Source organism: Neocloeon triangulifer, unplaced genomic scaffold (assembly GCF_031216515.1).
Source record: "Neocloeon triangulifer isolate White Clay Creek 2 clone unplaced genomic scaffold, ASM3121651v1 ptg000008l, whole genome shotgun sequence".
Classification (NCBI taxonomy): Eukaryota; Metazoa; Arthropoda; class Insecta; order Ephemeroptera; family Baetidae; genus Neocloeon; species Neocloeon triangulifer.
In genome coordinates, this window is record NW_026775550.1 from 4,858,226 (window position 1) to 4,876,596 (window position 18,371).

General features: G+C 37.8%; 5 protein-coding genes across 7 annotated transcripts in view; 2 read left to right on the forward strand and 3 right to left on the reverse strand.

Annotated features, from left to right (window-relative positions):
- Window positions 1-2,548, reverse strand: part of LOC132194843 (kalirin) — a 118,801-nt gene extending 116,253 nt beyond the window's left edge. For all 3 annotated transcript variants that reach the window (XM_059616396.1, XM_059616395.1, XM_059616397.1), the window contains exon 1: window positions 2,389-2,548. The gene's annotated coding sequence lies outside the window, so the exon portion shown is untranslated. The remainder of the gene's footprint in view (window positions 1-2,388) is intronic.
- Window positions 2,549-2,620: 72 nt separating this feature from the next.
- Window positions 2,621-3,406, forward strand: LOC132194847 (U6 snRNA-associated Sm-like protein LSm5). The gene is made up of 3 exons (XM_059616401.1): window positions 2,621-2,767; window positions 3,022-3,218; window positions 3,281-3,406. Exons 1-3 carry the CDS (start codon window positions 2,713-2,715, stop codon window positions 3,311-3,313), a joined length of 285 nt encoding a protein of 94 aa, XP_059472384.1. The 5' UTR covers window positions 2,621-2,712; the 3' UTR covers window positions 3,314-3,406.
- Window positions 3,034-5,057, reverse strand: LOC132194846 (serine/threonine-protein kinase mos). Its single transcript, XM_059616400.1, has 7 exons — window positions 4,887-5,057; window positions 4,744-4,828; window positions 4,558-4,690; window positions 4,277-4,502; window positions 4,053-4,221; window positions 3,819-3,971; window positions 3,034-3,760 (listed from the first exon to the last, which is right to left on the reverse strand). The coding sequence occupies exons 1-7, from the start codon at window positions 4,973-4,975 to the stop codon at window positions 3,548-3,550; spliced, it is 1,068 nt and encodes a 355-aa protein (XP_059472383.1). The 5' UTR covers window positions 4,976-5,057; the 3' UTR covers window positions 3,034-3,547.
- Window positions 5,058-5,317: 260 nt separating this feature from the next.
- On the reverse strand, window positions 5,318-12,609 carry LOC132194844 (anion exchange protein 3). The gene is made up of 21 exons (XM_059616398.1): window positions 12,472-12,609; window positions 11,129-11,291; window positions 10,812-10,948; window positions 10,691-10,758; window positions 10,363-10,638; window positions 10,121-10,272; window positions 9,842-10,020; window positions 9,383-9,772; window positions 9,207-9,281; window positions 8,787-8,936; window positions 8,429-8,734; window positions 8,176-8,377; window positions 7,911-8,123; window positions 7,703-7,851; window positions 7,306-7,646; window positions 6,835-6,991; window positions 6,521-6,777; window positions 6,251-6,465; window positions 5,920-6,128; window positions 5,688-5,858; window positions 5,318-5,631 (listed from the first exon to the last, which is right to left on the reverse strand). The coding sequence occupies exons 1-21, from the start codon at window positions 12,601-12,603 to the stop codon at window positions 5,563-5,565; spliced, it is 4,011 nt and encodes a 1,336-aa protein (XP_059472381.1). The 5' UTR covers window positions 12,604-12,609; the 3' UTR covers window positions 5,318-5,562.
- Window positions 12,610-16,615: 4,006 nt separating this feature from the next.
- LOC132194810 (ejaculatory bulb-specific protein 3-like) lies at window positions 16,616-17,399 on the forward strand. Its single transcript, XM_059616322.1, has 2 exons — window positions 16,616-16,838; window positions 17,171-17,399. The coding sequence occupies exons 1-2, from the start codon at window positions 16,643-16,645 to the stop codon at window positions 17,338-17,340; spliced, it is 366 nt and encodes a 121-aa protein (XP_059472305.1). The 5' UTR covers window positions 16,616-16,642; the 3' UTR covers window positions 17,341-17,399.
- Window positions 17,400-18,371: the final 972 nt, after the last annotated feature.

An 18,371-nucleotide genomic window follows, 5' to 3' on the forward strand; every position in this document is an offset into this window, starting at 1 on the left:
ATTAAATATAATTTAATTTTGTGTATTTTTCAGTACAGTTCGAACGGGAAGAAGTATTTTATTTTTATTTAATGTACAAATAAACTGCAATAAGAGTTTAATTTTTTTCTTCTTATATTCAATTTTATACATCATTTTAATCAGAGTTCGTGTTTTATTTCCTGCAGCCAAAGTGATTTATGATTTTCTCTTGTTTCTCAAGACATTTTTTTCTCCAAGTCGAAAAGAAAAATATCTCTGCGAACGGCTGAAAGGTGTCGTCGTCGCTCTACGACCAGATTTATGCGAGCGCCGCCGCAAAAGGTTTCGCACTTTTCGCTCTTGAAAGGTTTAAAAGGCCCGGCGGAGGATTGTGTGATTTATGCATTGATAACAACGTGTCGACTGAAATATATATCTTTATGAAAAGAGGGGACTTTTTCCATCAATCGGTTTTCGATATTTGCGGAATTTCTGAAGCAAAAACCAATATTTGACAAGAGGAAATAAAGCGGCGGCGGATGTGAACGTGTAAAAAAATTTCGCTGCAAGGCCGCCGCGTATCGTGATTTGGCACCGACAGGGACCTGTGCCGGGGGTGGCACGTGGTCAGGTGGCCGCTGCAGCTGCCGCGGAATGGACCGCAGAGAACATCTGCCTCTGATTAACGATCTGCGAGAGGCGCACGCGAGCTTTGCAGAGCAGCTTCGGAGTCTGCGAGGAAAACAATTCGAAAAGAAAATCTACGCGTCTTACAAAAGAGGGACAAAGTTTGAAGTTTTCATTTAAATTTAACACCAAATCTATAACAATTTGGAAAATAACTATAATGAATTAACAGATTAATAAAATTTTTAGCAAATTTAGGGTATTATCGGGTATTATTATGTTTAAGTCCACTGAAAAATAAAAATTGTAATGAAATTATTTAATTTTCATAAAAATCCTCATCAAAGAAGAATATAAACAGTCAAAATTTCAAATTTTTATGAATACAAAGAAAATTCAGGCTGGAAATTTGCTTCTTTTTATTCCAGAGATTTAATTTACTTGCTCATTCCAATGCCTTGCAACGCAAAAAATGGCAAATTGCAAAATAATGAAAAATGCGGCAGTTATTACGGAACTGTAAGAATTTTAATCCATTAAAAATTGCATCACTCAATTTAAATTTCAACCAGCCATAAAAATCATAAATTAGACGCTTTCTTTGAGGAAGAGCGGCGGAAGCCGCAATTATCTGCGTCTTATCTGAAGAGGCGCGATTCCGATTAAAAGGCAATCGGAGCACTTTTCACGTTGAGATAGGTCGTGTGGCCAAAGAAGGCGACGTCTCGAAAAGCCGCGTGGGCGAATCGGTTAAAAAATTGGAGCGCGGCTTGTAATTGGCCGACGCAAGAAGAAAATTGCAAAACAACTCCTGCAACACGAATTAAAATATGTATGAAAGTCCTTGCGAGTTTGTAATGCGGAGTTGCCGACGGGGTTGGCCAAAATTTGCTCATCTGACAAGCTCGAGTACCAAACTTTTTGACGAGCAAAGTGTTAACTTCCGCAGAATCTTGTTTTACGGAGCATAAAGTTTTTTAATTAAAACATGTGTTTCCCCCATAATTTTTTTATTAATAATCTCTCGTCTTCAAAATTTAAAAAATGTAAATAAAAGATAGCTGAGGACCAGAAAAATTGGGCTTTAATTGTCCTTTCGAACATTTCAATATTTTTTTAATTTAATATTGCTCGTTATTGACTTTCATTCTTAAAACCTTCCTAAATTTACTAAATAATCTCACTTCAAAATTTGCAATTTTGTTCTTCGGCTCTTTTTTGTTGATACAACTTTTTTGCTCTTACGGGAAAACCAGCGAGTCAGCGCCTCAAATATTTGCACTCGTCCTCCTCGCAATTTTTTTATATTGGAGTTCTGATGATGGTCTCACCCTCGACCAAATCGATTTTAATTTGGCCTTGAACTAGAGACAAACATTGATTTCGTTAATTATCCTATTCAAAATTCAAAACTTCATCCATGCAAACAATCCCCTGGGCATTATATTTTCGCAATCATTTTACACTCCCTTGATAAATCGGGCATGAATCACCACCCACCACCCTCCTCGAGTCGTAAAACACTGCAGCTGAATACGTTCACCCACCCACCCCTTCCTCCCCTTTTAATTAAGATCGAGCAGATCGGCGTCTCTTTTAATGTAAATTTTACGTCAATTTTTTTATTTTAATATTGGAGTTTCGATCACTTTTTTTTTGGAATTACTAAAAATCCGTCCGGTCCGCGTCGGTCCGCACCCATGAGTCGACTAATGCAGTCGGGGGTGCAGATTACGATGTAAACACAACAAACAGTGGCGGGTGGCACCCCCGAGTGGACGGCGGCGGCTCTTTTCTCACCTGGAAGGGGTGCCTGCGGCGTCCGCGGGTCGGTGCTGCGCTCGGGAAATGGGAAATCGCTGCCGAAAGTCACAGTTGCAGTCATAAAAGCGGGCGATCGGCACTAATAATTCACTGCCACCATCCTTTCACTTGTCCATATTCCTCAAAACTGATTCGCCGTCCCCGTTTCGCGTTCGAGATGCCGCTTAGGTGGCGCCGCTGCGGTGCCGATCCGCGCGCCACCTCCGAGCGCCCATTGGTCCGTTCCGCGTACCACGGTCGTTCCGCGCCCGACTCGCACGGCGGCCATGTTTGTTTATTCCCAGAGAAAAACTGCAAACAATGGCGAGCGCGGCTCCTTCGACCACCACAAATCCTTCCACCCTGCTTCCCCTGGGTAGGTCCGACACCCCTAGAAGGGTGCTTTGTACGCCCTCACATTTGCTTGTTCTGTTTGTATAATTTTCTGACTGATTAACACGTAATTTTTGTTCTGAAATGTTATTCTTGTTTGGCAAAAATTAATGCCGGCTGATCTTTAGTGATATTATGTCGGTACATTTATTTCATTCAGAAAGATGTTTTATAAAATTTAAATTTTTAGATACAGCCTTGAAATTTTTGATTAACTCGTTCCTTTCATAATTTCAGAGCTGGTGGACAAATGCATTGGCTCTCGGATACACATCATCATGAAGAATGACAAGGAAATCGTCGGCACCCTCTTAGGATTCGACGATTTCGTGAACATGATGCTGGAAGATGTCACCGAGTACGAATCAACACCTGAGGGACGCAGAATCACACGGCTGGACCAGATTTTGCTGAACGGAAATAATATAACTATGGTAAAAATCACAATTGAGTGTTAAATTTACATACAAGTCTAATTTAAATATGTTAATTCCAGCTTGTTCCCGGAGGAGAAATGCCAGACTCGTGAAGAATTTGAACACTCTTTCCTCCAACTAATTGTGTAAGTTTTTTTCTACTGTTCTCTTTTGGTTGTAATAAAATAATTCTGCCATAGGAAAAATCTTTGAATTCAATTCTAAATCAAATATGACTTCTATAACCATTTAATTTTACAAAATATCAGATTTCAGTTTTAAAATTTGCTCAAAATAATCATTTAAAAATATATCTTTGAGAATTTAAATTTTCAAGCATTTCTTCATTATTGCTCATAAAGCCTTTCAACCCATTCTCCGTTTCGTCCCACTTCTTCCTCAGAAAGGTCCAAATTTTGAAGAATGATATTTATGAATGGCCGACGATCTTGATGAGCTTCCCAACAGCGCTTGTAGGTCTCTTGATAAATTCGCATGCCTCTCAACTGCGGTGAAAAGGGGTGATCATGCGGCTTTGGACGAAGATTACGCTTGACGATCTAATCAAGAAAATTAAAACTAATAAACTTGTTGAATTTAGGTAAAATAATTATGAACCTGATAAAGTAGAGCTGAGTTGGTCTCACCATCATCATAAGGAATTTTGTTGAACAGCAACTGCCACATTGTGATTCCAACGGAGAACACGTCCGATTTGGTTGTCACAGGATCCTTGGTGAAAAACTCTGGTGGCGAGTAACGTATGGTGCCCTTAAAAATTATCCAAGTGAGTCTGTATTTATTTCTCTACTGCAATTTAAATAAGTAAAAAATAATCAATCGTCAATTAACCAAGCTAATGAATGATCCGAGGCCATCAATCAGGGCGGAGTTTCCGAAATCAGCCAGTTTTATGCAGTTGCTTCCAAGATTTACCAACACATTTTGGGGCTTCACGTCCAGATGCAAAATACCATTGCTGTGCAAATATTGCAGGCCCAGACAAATCTGTCTTGTGTATCTGCAGAGGAAAATTATTTTGATAAAAAAAAAAAATGGAAATTTTCTGTTCTCACCTGATTTTGGTTCTGTCTGATCTGATTTTTGACTTGGTGAGAATTTCCTGCAGATTCGTGCTGCTGGCCTTTTCCATGACCACCAGGCCGGCTTTTAAACCGGCGTAAGTGGCAAAGACTTGAATCAAGTTCGGGTGGCAAAGACCCAACCCATTTCGCTCTCTTGCAAGAGAAGCGATGTTCGATCTGCTGTTCAGCTTGATTTTCTTGCACGCTACCAATTCATCTAAAATAAAAGGATGCATGAGGCTGAATTATATTAATTAATCAAAAAACTTTACCATTCAGAATGCTGAGAAACACAGAACCAAAACCTCCTTTACCGAGAGAGATTTCTTTGCCGGACTTGTTGCAGTCGAAATCAATTATTGAAGTTCGCAGTGGAGTATCCAAAATTTGACTCTCAGCCCCATCCTAAGTGTCAAATTACTTAATAAATATTCCCAATATAGAAATATAATTTAAACCTCTTCAAAAAACAATTGCCGCCTAATACTGTTGTCCTCGATGAATCGCGTACGAAAGGTTCTGTTTGGTCCATACATGTACTTTCTGTGTGAAATTCCAAGATTGAATAGCAAAACATTCTTTTAACAACAACAAAACTCACAGTCCCAGAGGAACATCTTCAGGGGTCAAAATGTAGAATTTGGGGGGCCTCCCGCAGAGTCCGATTTTGTAACTAATTTTGTTTTTCATCCTTTTAACTCAACATACGTTTTGACGAACCTTACAGTAAACACTCAAGAAGCATGCAAAGAATTTACCCAAGCTTTTGCACCGGTGCTCAAATCAATTCTGCCTGCGTAGGACATCTACACAAGGAATTTGCAATTCTATATCACACAGCCTTACTTTTTTCCACGCCAGGATTAGAGAGAAAAGCAAACAATACATTGTTTGAAAATTTGCTGAACGCTCTAATTTTAATTTGAGTCTGATTTTCAATTATTTACCATAAAAGATTATTAAATACTTTTTCAAAAATTAACTTTAGCACAACCTAGCTTAATAATTTCTTTTGAATAATAAGCAAGCAACTATTATATTTGGAATAAGTTTTATTTAATCCACATCTCAAAATTAAACACCATTTATTCAAATTCGTGTCAGGTACATTATCAAATACATTTTGCTCTGTTTAGCCTCTAAATTGTTGAGTATTCAATTCGCTAAAATATTTTAAGTAAAATTATAACAACTGATAAAATTGTTTCACAGAATACTAACTATAATTAGCACTTGGTGTGATTTCAGCAACTAAATCTCCCTAACCTTAAAAATTTTCAGCCTGGCAAATGTGCTTGAGCGTAGAAATCAGGCTCATCCTCTTTCTCGATTTCAACTCCATCAAGCTACACAAAAAAAAAGGAATTAAGATGAAAATAAGAAATCTATTTCTTTTCCTTACTGCGCGTAATTCTGTGGGGCTGAAAATGTGCTGCAAACTTGTCCTCAGTGGCACCATCAAAATCAGGAAGAAGGGAAATGCAAGTGAAGCTGCTGTCGATTTCACTACCCACAAGATTGCAAGGCAGGCGCCTTGGATGATTGTGAAAAGGTGCATTTTTACCGTCTTCACCTGCAACATTTTAATTTATTATTAGCTTGAAAAAAATTTAAAGTTGAGAAGAATTTCTTACCCTTCTAACATATGGTACTTGAGGATGGTGCTTGACAGGCATGAGGAAAAGTTGAACTCGTTCAAAGAACTGAATTCCGTCCATCGACGAAATACCCATGTAAAGGAAGACTCCGAACAGAACTGCTATGGGCACAAGGCGCAAAAAGGGTGCCATGGCCACAGAAATTCCAACAAGAATGCTCACAACCAGGGAAGTTAATCTTTGTTCTAAATTTAAAAAAAAAATCAATGATATTAAATAAAAGAAGGTAATATTATTTCAAATTATTTTTGTAACTTTCTATTATTTTTTTTAAATTAATAAAAAAAATATTGTGAATTTGACATACCCTTAACCTCAATAATGTGAGGCTTATCACCAGGAGCGTGGTCCCTTGACATCACTGTCAGTGCAGAAACGTGTGCCACTGACCGCACAGTGGCGGCGCAAACCCACGGAGCTCCCATCAAGCCACAACCCATGTTCAGCATGCAAACCAAAACTATATCTAAATGGAAGCCAGAGCCTTTCTTCAGTTTTCTCTCTTTCTTGTCGATGATCAATCTAAATATTTTTTTTTTTTTTAACTTTTTTAATTTAATATTTTTGCTTTACTCACTCGCAAATGTGTGTTTCCATGAACAGGAGAATGTACACCAGCATGGCTGGAACAACACAGGCAACGGCGAGCCAAATCTCAAGCGGTTGATTGTTTCCTCCGGGGTTGATTATCCAGCCTCGCTCGCCCGGGCTGGAGGGAGACAAACCCTCGGGCACCCTGAGTTTGTCTGTGTAGGTGTCCGGAATGACGTAGTCTAACAAGACCATTACGATGATTGCTATGGGCACTCCAAAGTCGCCCAAGGCGCGCCGAGCCTGTTCAATTTAAGTTTGCATAAGAGAATTGGGCTGTGAGTTAATTGCAAAACCTACACTGCGTCCTAAAAATTTGCTGTTTCGAAATTGCCTCAGATAATAAGCAATGAAGAACGTCCCAAGTGCCAAAATGACACAAAGGAGAGCTGTGTTCGGTTGGTTTCTCTTGATTGAAGACTCGGGCAGTGTGGTCGGACCTACTGTCGTGTTCATCCTATGGATAGAAATTAGAGAATTTTAAGCAAAAAACTTGCAATTTTTTCATTTTTCACTATTATCATTATCATCATAATTTTATCTTAAACTAAATAGAAATGCTTTAATTCTGACGGATTTAAATTAAAAAAAAATAATAATAATAACTTAAAGTGATATATATTTTATGAAACAAAACCAATAACAATATAACTTAATTTCCATGGCAAAAATAGGCTAATTTAATGTAAATTTTAATCTAAATTAAGTGCAGACATTTCTAATTTTTTTTTTTTTTTTTAATAAAGAGATGTCAGTATAAAATTAACTTACACATCCATCAATGCGGTGGACACGTTTTCAAGCACCAGCGAGTAAGATTCGTCGAGCGTGTTGATGGAGCTATTTAACAGGGTGTTGGAGAGCGCCGCTGGTTGGATGTTGCAGTATTCGGGTGATAAGGGGTGCTGTTTAAACACTTGGTACAGTTTCACCAGACTCTCATAAATGTAGAGCAAAGATATCAAAGATGCAAATATCTCTTCGGTGAATCTGGTAAACCTCTTCACAAGCACCGAACCTTCCACGCAGACCACTATTAGCCCGATGATCACAAGCCAGGCGCCTATCCATACTCTCATAGAGAGAAATTCGTAGCCGTACTCCTCACAAAACTAAATAAACTCATAATTTATATTTTGGATTTAAAAGTAATTAAACAAATAATTACCGCAAACAGAGATTCATCAAATAATAGCAGTGGGCCGGTAGTTCCAACTATCACTAGAGGCTGTCCAGAGAAAAGAGCAAACAAAACGCCTGCTAGGCAAGTTGATACCAGAGTTTCAGATATGCCAATTTGATTGTTGGTCTTATCACCTGAAATTTAAAGTCATATTAATCAAAAATAAATTAAATATAAAAACTAATTTTTATACCCATAAGACCTCCAAAAGTGATTGCGCCAGAAAGACAAGCAAAGTAGATGAAAATGGAAGCTGCCAAGCACTGAAAATTCAATCCATCTGTGATGTCCGATTTGTATTTGGGCCAGCGCCTCTTGATGTCTTTGATGAGGCCACCGAAGGGTCGTCTGGTCCTGACGAGGGGGTTGTCATCAGGTGGTCTTTTCGCATCTTCCAAAAGAAGTGCTGAAATAAATTGCTGAATAATATTTATTTTTAAATTGTGTTCAATTCAAACCTCTTTGCGCTTCGTCTGGAGGATCTCGAGTTGATTTTCTCCTGCGAATAGCCTCACTTTTGTCTTTCAAATCGTTGAAAGGAAGAAGACCTTGGCGTTCGTAATTGCCAGGAGGCAGCACAATACTGTCGTCCAAGAACTCATTGATGGCAGACAAAATTTCCCTTCTATCTGCAGCTTTGTAGGCAATATTGTGGAAGTGCTGAAGTTAAATTAATAAAAATTTATTTAAAAATAATAATATATTTCTTACTGTGTTTGACATGAGGGTTGAAATTGATCGACCGATTTCATGGTAGTCCAGGTCAGTGACGCGCGGACCCAAAAGAATGAACATGAAGCGCACCGGAATGGGCGCTTCAGTGATGGAGGGCATCAGAACACCTTCGGCAAGGCGCACAAACGCAATGGTGGGCTGCTCCAGGAATTCCACGGAACCGACTAATACTGTGGTGGCTTCGGCTCCTTCAGGAATCCTTTTTAAAATACTCTCATTGTGGGCCCTCTTCAAGTCCTCCGTCGAAGAGGAGTAAGTTGTTTCCTCTTTGCCGACGTCAACCTGAAAAAAATTACTAAAAAATTGTGATTAATTTTATTTTTCATAAACTTACCACTGTATGGTTGCTGTCACTCGCATGCATTTTGTCCAGGCTGGTCTGTTTGCTGGACGTGTACGATCCCATAAGTTTGGCCAATGAGAGGCCGTCAACACTCGTCATCGAAGGCACAATTCGTGGTTTAGTCTTGTCTTCAGCCAAATTCTGTGAATTTCACACAAACTTTAATTTCTTTGTGGGATTTTTATTATTTAAATAAAACCAAAGAGCAAATTTTGCATACAGCATGCTAAAACCTGGCGAAAAAATGTTGACAAAACTATAGATCTAGCAATGTATAATTTCTAAAAACGTCAAATCAACAAAATTAGATGGGGTAAGGTTTGAAGGGACTCCAAATCCAAGCAGCTAGTTGGGCAGCAAAAGAGGATTAATATAAAAGGGGACACACACTGAAACTAAGGTAGATTTTACACAGCTGTATCTCCTCAGAAATTCCTCTCGTTTCAATCTTTCCTCGTAATCGGCATCATCCGAAAGGAAATAATTCTATGCACAGAACAAGAAACGAGTTCTCAAAATTTGTGGCTTGTTTAATATATTTTTCCCTTAAAATTAGTTTTTTTTTTATAAACTTTGATCCATTTTACCTGGAGACTGGTGTAGCTCGACGCATTTCTCTTGACCACTCCGAATCGGAAGCGATCGTGGTGATGGGTCACAGGTCTGTGTCTCAGCAACAGTGCCCTCATCACAGCAGCCTTGGAGTCCACTTCGACCAACTCCTCCAAGGCCATTTGTTCCACAATCCTGAAGGCGACTCCCGGAAGATCTTTTTCCTCCAAATCGAGCAGGATGACGCCGGTTTCCAAGCAGCGGCGCAAGTTCAGCAAAGAGTGGAAGCTGAGGGAGGCGACGTGGGGTCTGCCCCACCGATCCGCACCCTCCAACCTGTCTTCTTCGTACTTGATCCAGCGAGCAGTTTCCTTCCACTCTTGATCCTCTCCTTTGCCCGCCAACTCATCCAGTTGCACGAAAACCTGAAGTTTAAAATAAAAAATTAGTAAAAATGCTAAAAATGTATATAATTTTAATATAAAATTACTCACGGCATGAGGACTGTGGTCAAAACTCTTCTTGGCCCCACTCGGAGTCCATCCGACTCCAGGCGGCACCACGCTGCCCTCCCTACGGCTGATGCTGACCATCGTGTCGCCAGGCATTCCTCCGGCCGACGACTTTGAAGTTTTGTATCGCCGCATCCCTTTGGCATCATCAAACCTGTGACCTGCACAAGAAGAGAGAAACAATGTAGCGCCTGTAAACATTTAAAATGCAACCAGCGGAGCGACCGAGTCGCGCAGGTTGCATAACTCTGTTTCACTGACTTGCCAAGTCGTCCTTGTCCACCTCCTTCAAAGTGGATTCCTCTTCCCCATCGAGAGAAGGTCTGACCGAATTATCAGAGGGCGCCTCGGATCCAGCCCTTACCCTCCACTGAGGGTCTTCTTGCAAACTGTACTTCCTAATTTTGTGTTTGCTGAAAATTAAAATTTCATTAATTTACTTGCTAATAATTTATTTCATTAAAATTTTAATTTTTATGTAGTAATATTTATAAAAATATTACCTGTATTTCCTTCGTTTGCTCTTTTCGGAGCCGTCGTGTTTGAAAGGAGAACTTTCCTTGCTGTCCTTGGGCGGTGTGTCTTCCTCGCGGTCGCTGTCACCCTTTCGACCATCTCCAGCTCCTCCGATTTGGAACTGCACTCGCCTGGTGTTGTCCTCGTCAAAATCTTTGCTCCTGTACGAGGCGGCCATTTCCGACACCTGAGGCTCATCTTCGGACAGGCCGGACAAAGGCACGGGAATGGGGGCTGATGAACCACCCCTGTCCTCTGCCATCCTGATTTAAAAATCGATGTAAAGAAAACAAGAAATGAATTTGGAATTTTTACTCTTTTGGATCTTCCGTTGAGTCGAAACTCTCGCGTTCTTGGGAGCCTCTCGTCTCGGCATCTTCATGCTAAAATTTTTTGCTCAATTTTGTTCTATAGTCTCTTAATTAAGTAAGTGTACCTCAGCAAGGACCGATGCGGCCAAGTCTGCTGCTTCACTCTCGGAAAGACGCGGTGAAGTGAGGCGACGCCGCATCGACCTTGAGTGTATGGACTTCAAAGGAGCATGGGTGTGTGGGTAGCTCTTTTTCCGGTGCTCTAAAAATTAAGTCGGTCAGTTAAACAAAATTAATAAAAAAATTAAATGGGCGCTGAATTATTTAAATTGTTTAAATGAAAAATAATTTAAATAAAAATTCACCAATGTTAGTCAAAATGATTAAATAATAAATATCATTGCAGCTATCTCTGCAATAATGAATGTTTGTATAAACTTACGACTGTAATCTCTCTCGTCAAATTTCCTCCTGTCCTGAGGATTGTCGCCCGGTGACGTCGACAACCGGGACACGTCGAATTTCATCTCACTGCTGCCCATGGCAAACACCTTCTCCATCTCCTCGTCCAGGTCAGAACCTGCTTCCACTCCATGGTGGCTCTCCTGCAAAATTTTCGCAAAATTATTCTCCTTCTCGAGAAATGGTTACGCAAAAATACAGATACAGATCTGCCGAATCGGACGCGCTTCTTTTGAGACATGTGCTTTGAATGAACGAGTCTATCTCAATAAGACCATGTGCTTGAGTGCACGCCACGATCGAGAAAAGTCTTATCTCAAACGGTGGTTTCCACCAAGAAGTGTCGACGTCAGCTTTTTGACAAACACACATTAATTTTTTTTTCCGCAAAATGATAAGAAGCCAGATTAAGAGAGCAATAAATCTGTGATGATTCAACTTAATCCGCGGCTTCATATGATGATTTTAATTATCTCCTACGGTTACGAAATGTGATCATTAGGCGGATGTGCATGCTCGCGTCCTCGAAGTGCATTTTGTCTGGCAAAGAGGCTTTAATTAATACACGCGCTCTTTGTGTGCATTGCCTCAGGGTTACGATCAAAGCAGTCTTTTTATGAGCACCAAATTAATTAATTCTGCTCTACGAAACACAGAAATTTGTGTAAAAATTAATCGATTTGGTGCTTAGCAAAAAATGCACTCACTTGCACGTGGAGCTCAGTAGGTCGCTCGCTTATTGTTTGCAAAAGACGGGCCTGTTTGAGATTTCGATCGATATGTGTACTCGATGCAATATGATTACTCTCTTTGAATTATTTATTTTGCATCAAATCATGGCATTAATTTCAATGCAGGTTAAATAATTATCGGAATTGTACAATCGTCACAGCACGTTATTGAAATCCAATTATCTGTTGCGAAACGTTCGCCTCGTGTTTTTTATCACGAAGATTTGCATTTCCTTGTTCTTGAACAAATTACGAATGTCAGATTGTGCAAAATATTATTCATCGCAGAAATAATTTTTGTTTTTAGCAATTAAAATTGTCTAAAAATAAGTGTTAATAATTCTAAATATTAAAATTTTCACCATGAAAATACGCATATTTTTAAAAAAAAAATCTAACAGATTGACCAGAAGTTCTTGTTTTTTAATTTTGACGAATATAAAATTCAGTGAATAAGAAAAGTAGAAAAAATCAAGTATCTCCTTCTAACTTTTTAAATATAATTTAATTTTAAATTGATAATTGCCAAAAACTATTAAGAATGATTTGAATTTGAAACCAGAAATTGCAATATTTTGATGAATTGGCAGACCTTGGAAGGGTCGTTGGCGCGAAACGATTGCGAAATCCACGCGAGGAACCTCCTGACTCGCGACTTGTCCGCCGCGCGGGTGCCATCGCCAGGTTGGACGTCGGCGGAAGGAGCGGCGGCCACCACCCGCATACCTCGAGGTCCTCGGCTCGACTACCAGCGAGAACACTGCATTTATCCGCGTCTCATTTGCAGAGAAGCTCCACCGCCCCCCGGTCGATAGCAATGAAATGATATATGTGTGTCACAAGTCGCAAAGCTGCGCTACACTAAACACCCCGCGCTTATCTCTCACTTTCCCATTTGAATAATACAATAAATGCAGTGCAGTCTTCCAAATATATATCCGAGAATTTGTCCGTCCATAATATAATGAGTTTGTTTTGAGAGAGGAAAATTGAAAATCGATCGCTTCGCAACGACCCTCTGTAAAAACACTTTTGTTGCTCGCGAGAGCTTAATTCGATTATTTGCTCTAGGTCATGGAAGTAAGTGTTGGGATAAAAACAAAGCTTTCTGAGGTTCTGCTTCTCCCACTCCCAAAGTGCGATGCACCGTTGAATTGCTGCTTTTATTTGAAAGAATTTTGTTAAGTGCACGCTCATAAGATTAAATCGTTCCGTTTTATAGTAAATTTAAAGTAATCTAATTTTTATTTCATTTTTATTAATGTCATTTTTCTTATTTTAAAGTGTAAATGCATTTATTTGCATATAGAGCTAAAACTAAAACCTTCAATAAAACTGAAGATTTTTCTAGTTGAATTAAATTCGTTTTTCAAAATATTTCAAAAAATAGCTCCACATTTCACTTGTTGAAATTCGCTGCATTAATTGCAATGTAAGGCCCAAAAAATGTGTTTTTTTTCTCTCTCTCTCCAGATTTGCTAACTATTCTGGTTTTCAATGGTGTGCAGGTTCTTACTCTTTACTGGAGTACAAGCACTGCTAAAATTGCTCGCTACCAAGATCAGCAACAATTTAACCAATCATAGTCCTCATTAGGTAGGCCCCTGGATTTTGATATGGACAGCTTTGTTGTGCCATTGCCAAAAGCAAAGCCAACAGTTCTTGCTAAAAGCTTTCATTTTAATTTTTTTTAATGATCTGGTTTAGTTGATAATTAAGAATAACAATAAAATTTGGCATTTTATTGATTTAATTAATGCTAAATAATTTTTTTCACTTTCAGATAATTATTGTGATAATGTTTTGTAACCGATTAGTTTCGGCCCATCTTCGCGCGACACATGCCAGCGGTAAAATTTCCCCGCATATTTTCTCTTTTCAATATCTTGATTTGTAAAGAATAAGTAGTGCATCAATATCAAATGTAATTATTTATAATATTAATGAATATTTTTTTTTTTTCAAATATTTTTCTAATAAATTTTTTACATTATCCTTGCTGTGACAAATTATTGCTGCTGTTCAAATTGTCCAATTCTTTCACATTTTCTTAACATGGAATTAAAAAAAAATGTATGCAAAATAAAAGAATTAAGTGTATTAGCAACCAAAATGATCTCAAATGATATTAATTAATAAGCAAAGCAAAAACTTTTTGTGGTTTTGATTGAAAAATAAAGGGAAATAAATTTGCGTGTTTGAATAAAACATGACTTTTTCACCTACACTGACAATGAGATGTGAGAAAGTAGGCCGCGCGAACAACCAACTCTTACTTTTCGCAAATTTATCGTCAATTCAGGCCAAAGTGCAAACGCCAAACAATCCCACGCACAAGAGTCAATAAGCAATTGATCTCGTTTATGACGCAGAAACACGTGCACAAAAAAATATTTCAATTAGAGCTCAGCCAGATGATACCAACAAACTGCCGGCGGATAAAACATGTGAGAAACGGGAGCTACTTAGATTATTAAAAAGAAAAAAAAAACATGATTTGAAACATGATTATTAGCGCTAACGAGGTGCGTCCCTTTTTATATTTGCGAGGAAAATGTTGAATTAGTGTTTCGGCGGCTCTAACAAGGTTGCGAGTCGAAATAAAAAAGAGAGATACACGTTTTCCCGAAAGGAAAGGTTATCTCATGTTCACGTCTTGTAAACAAACGATATATTTTGTAAGTCTAGCTCGGCGGCAGAGTCGAACGTTTGCTTTGGTATCCACCTGTTGAAATGATGAAGATTTCGGAGAATATAACTAAAAATAAAAATGTTTCATTGATTGTAAAGCAAAGGGATTCAAGCAAATTTGTGTGAATTATCACAATTTTTATTCATCATTGCCGTTAATGTTTTTTTTTAAATTCTGTATCTTTAAAAATAAGAAAAATTAACAAAATTTTAATTTCTTCATTATCTGAAGGTTTTTATTTTGAATTTCCCAATTTTTTTATATGTTCTTGCTTAAGGAAAGAGGTCGCCGACCGTGGAGAAAAATGATTTAGGACCTTTTTTATTTTTGAGACAGTATGAAATGCGTTTTCTAGAAGGACAAGCCTTTTTTACGTTATTTACACAAATAAATCTCATGTACATAGGGAAATCCATAGCCAAAGCTTTTGATTATTAATGTAAACCGATAAAAACACCAAATCACCAACAAGTATCATAGTTTTTCTTTCATATTATTTCTTGAACTTCAATGGTGATGTGGTCTCGACAAATTTTGATTTGATCACTCGTCCAAATGAAGCCAATCTGCGCATAAGGCGCAATTATATACGGAAAGCCGTTCTGTGTAACGGTCCACTTGTTAATCGTTGGCCAAGGTAGGTGCACAGAAAGTGGAATTTTTCGTGCCAATTTGCGCAATCGGCGAGTCAAGGTTGGAGAGTTGTTTGAACTCGCACGAATGCACTTTTATGTAATCGCAGCGGAACAAAAAAGTAAAATTTTCTTTTGTTCACTATAAAGTACTTAATTATTATCATCATAGTTAAAGTCAGTTTCCTGAAATTAACATTTTGAGGTTAATGAAAAAATTTAAGCAGGCTTAATTTTGTAAATAAAATGGAAAAAAATAAACAAATACAAGACACGTAACCCTAAAGGCAGCCTTTAAAAAAACCATAAAGTAAATATCATATAAAATTAATTGATCAATGAAAGTGTTATTGCAAAAATGAAAATAAGATATGGAAATTCCAGAAGAAGAAAAATCAGAATTATTTTAGCAAAAGTAGAAATTTCCATGCCAATAAAACCAAAGATTTCGGCTATTTTTTTATTTTTTATTTTTGTTTATATTCATATTTGTCTTCCCTTTGCCATCTCCAAACTCGCCTTGATACAAAGCCCCCTGAAAAGTTTTAACCTCGCTATTGCCCTTATCGCAAGTTTTGGAATAGAAGGAATAAGTAATATTACGGCCATACCTTTTAAATAATCTTTCGCAGCAATTTCTCCCTCTTTTAACACATAAAAACCCGGCTTTAATCGACACAAGTTCCTTCGTTGAAGACCTGCGAACTCTCCCCAAACTGACAGCTACGAAAAATTTCCTAATAATCAGTCATTTAAAATAGCTGCAATTGGCTTTAAATTTTTTAGAATAATCGAGCAAAATTGGAAAAGCGACAGCGACACCGATCGAGGACTCTCGCTCGCGAGCCCGCCAAGGCAGGTCTTGTTTCATGAGACCAATAAAAGTTTTGTTCAGTTTTTTAAGTGCCTTGTTTCACTTCCAAATTCATAGCAACAGAGAAGAGCACCAACGTTTGATTTGCGCACCAACGAGCTGCATGAGACTTCCTGCGGGCACGCATAAAATATGCAACAACGAGAATAAAAGTTGCCCGAATCTGCGTTAGCACCGGAAAACGATGGAGAAAAAAAATCGTGATCTAAATTAAGGACAGCAAACGAGCGAGTAGAACAAAGATTGCGGTGACTCTGCAATGTTTACCGCGGCAAAAAATAAATAAACAAATCAGAAAATCACTCTCTTCGCAGAATAAGCAACTATGTGTACCTTGCTTTTGCCTGACCTTTACCATATATAAAGTAATATTCCAAAATTTATGAGATAAAAATTTAGATATTTTTAGCACAGATGTATCGTAAGCCAAGTAACATATCATTATCAACAACAAACAAGTTCAAGGCTTAGCGTTCATTGGTCGTACCTTTGCAAATGAAGCTTCAGCGGCGGACAACTATAAAAGCGGCCGGGACGCTCATCCCAACCATCAGAAACTTCCAACATGAAGCTCCAGCTTGTACTGCTCGCCACTCTCGTGACCGTCGCCGTCGCCCAGAAGGAAAAGAGGGAAACTTACACCATCAAACTCGACAACGTCTACATCGACGAGATTTTGAAAAGCGACAGACTCCTCAGAAGCTACTTCAACTGCTTTATGGACAGGGGACGTTGCACCGTTGATGGAAAAGATCTTAAAGGTTCATAACATTTTACATTATAATTATAGTTTATTGTTTTCAATTTGGAGATCAGATTGAAAGTAAATTTCTGTTAAAATTTTTAATTTTTGCCACGATACTATTTTTGGAATAATATTTCATTTATTTTCTTATTGAAAATATACATGAATATAACTAATAAAAATTATGAGCCCATTGCATTCTGATTTTTGTTTGTAAAATTTCTTTTTAAATTTTGCAGACCGTGACCGAAACTGGTAGATCCGTTTTTAATAAAAACAATTTTTAAAACCAGGAAAAAAGTCCAATCTTTTTACTCATTTAATGTAACTTTGTTAATAATTTTCCAGATAACCTCTCCGACGCCTTGAAGAGTGATTGCTCAAAGTGCAGCAAAAAGCAAAGTGAAAGCATTGATAAAATCATGAAATACTTGATCGAAAATAATCCTACATATTGGAATGACCTGGAGAAGAAATACGACCCCACTGGCGAATACCGTAAGAAATCCGGTCTGTAAGAGGAACCACGAAAAATTTGATTTTGATTGAAGATTTTGAATAATGTAAACATGCGCTCTCCGATACAAGAATAAAGTACAATTTTCACACAAAATACAAAACATACTTTTTTTTTCAATATTTTAATTTGTGATAATTTTTCAACTTTTTGAGCCCATTCATGAATAATTTGAATTTTCTCATATTTATATGACTTTAAATATTTCTTCAACAATTTTCCATTGTTCAAGAATCGTTTGAAAATGAATTGGACTCATTTGCGTTTTATAGATAAAAATATAGTTACAAATTGTGTTTATTAATGTACCACTGGGCATTCTCTGCCCAAATACATCATCCATACATTCAATATTATAAATTACATTGATTACAAATTAAAAATTTTAGAAAATATAGTACATTTAAAATTGTTCACAAATATATTAAGAGTCTGTAATTGATGGGTAAAAATATGAAAATCTTAAAAAGTATACTTTCTTATTTGCGTGTAGTATATAAGAATGAAAATAGACATGTGCAGGTGGATGAATATAAGAATCGATTTCGGAAGAGGCTCAGGCTCAACCAAGCGGATATTGATTTCCAGCCTCACACATTTTGGCCGTGACGAGCAACAAAGAACCCATTGTCTCGGTCTGTGTATTTAAGAGCGCTCTCATATTATGCATGAATTGTCTACGTTGGCAAAAGTCTGCGAAAGCTTTTACCGCAAATAATTAGGCGAATCGTAAAAGAAGTAAATAAAGAAACGTTGTTATTTTGCATTTTTTATACAAAGACATGCCAACACGTGGCTGTTTTATTGATCAAAATGTTTGCGAGCGAGACCTGCTGTCGCTCGACGCAAATATCGATCGGCGGAATTTCGTGTCAAATTGTCTTCTAAATAAATAAATGAAAAATTATTGTTTGTTGGTTTCCCGAGTGTCAACTTTCATGTTGGTGAGATATGCGTTTTAGGAAGTGAAGAGCGTGGAAATGACGCAATTAACAACGGAAGTATTGGTTAATATTTTTTACACTTTTAGCT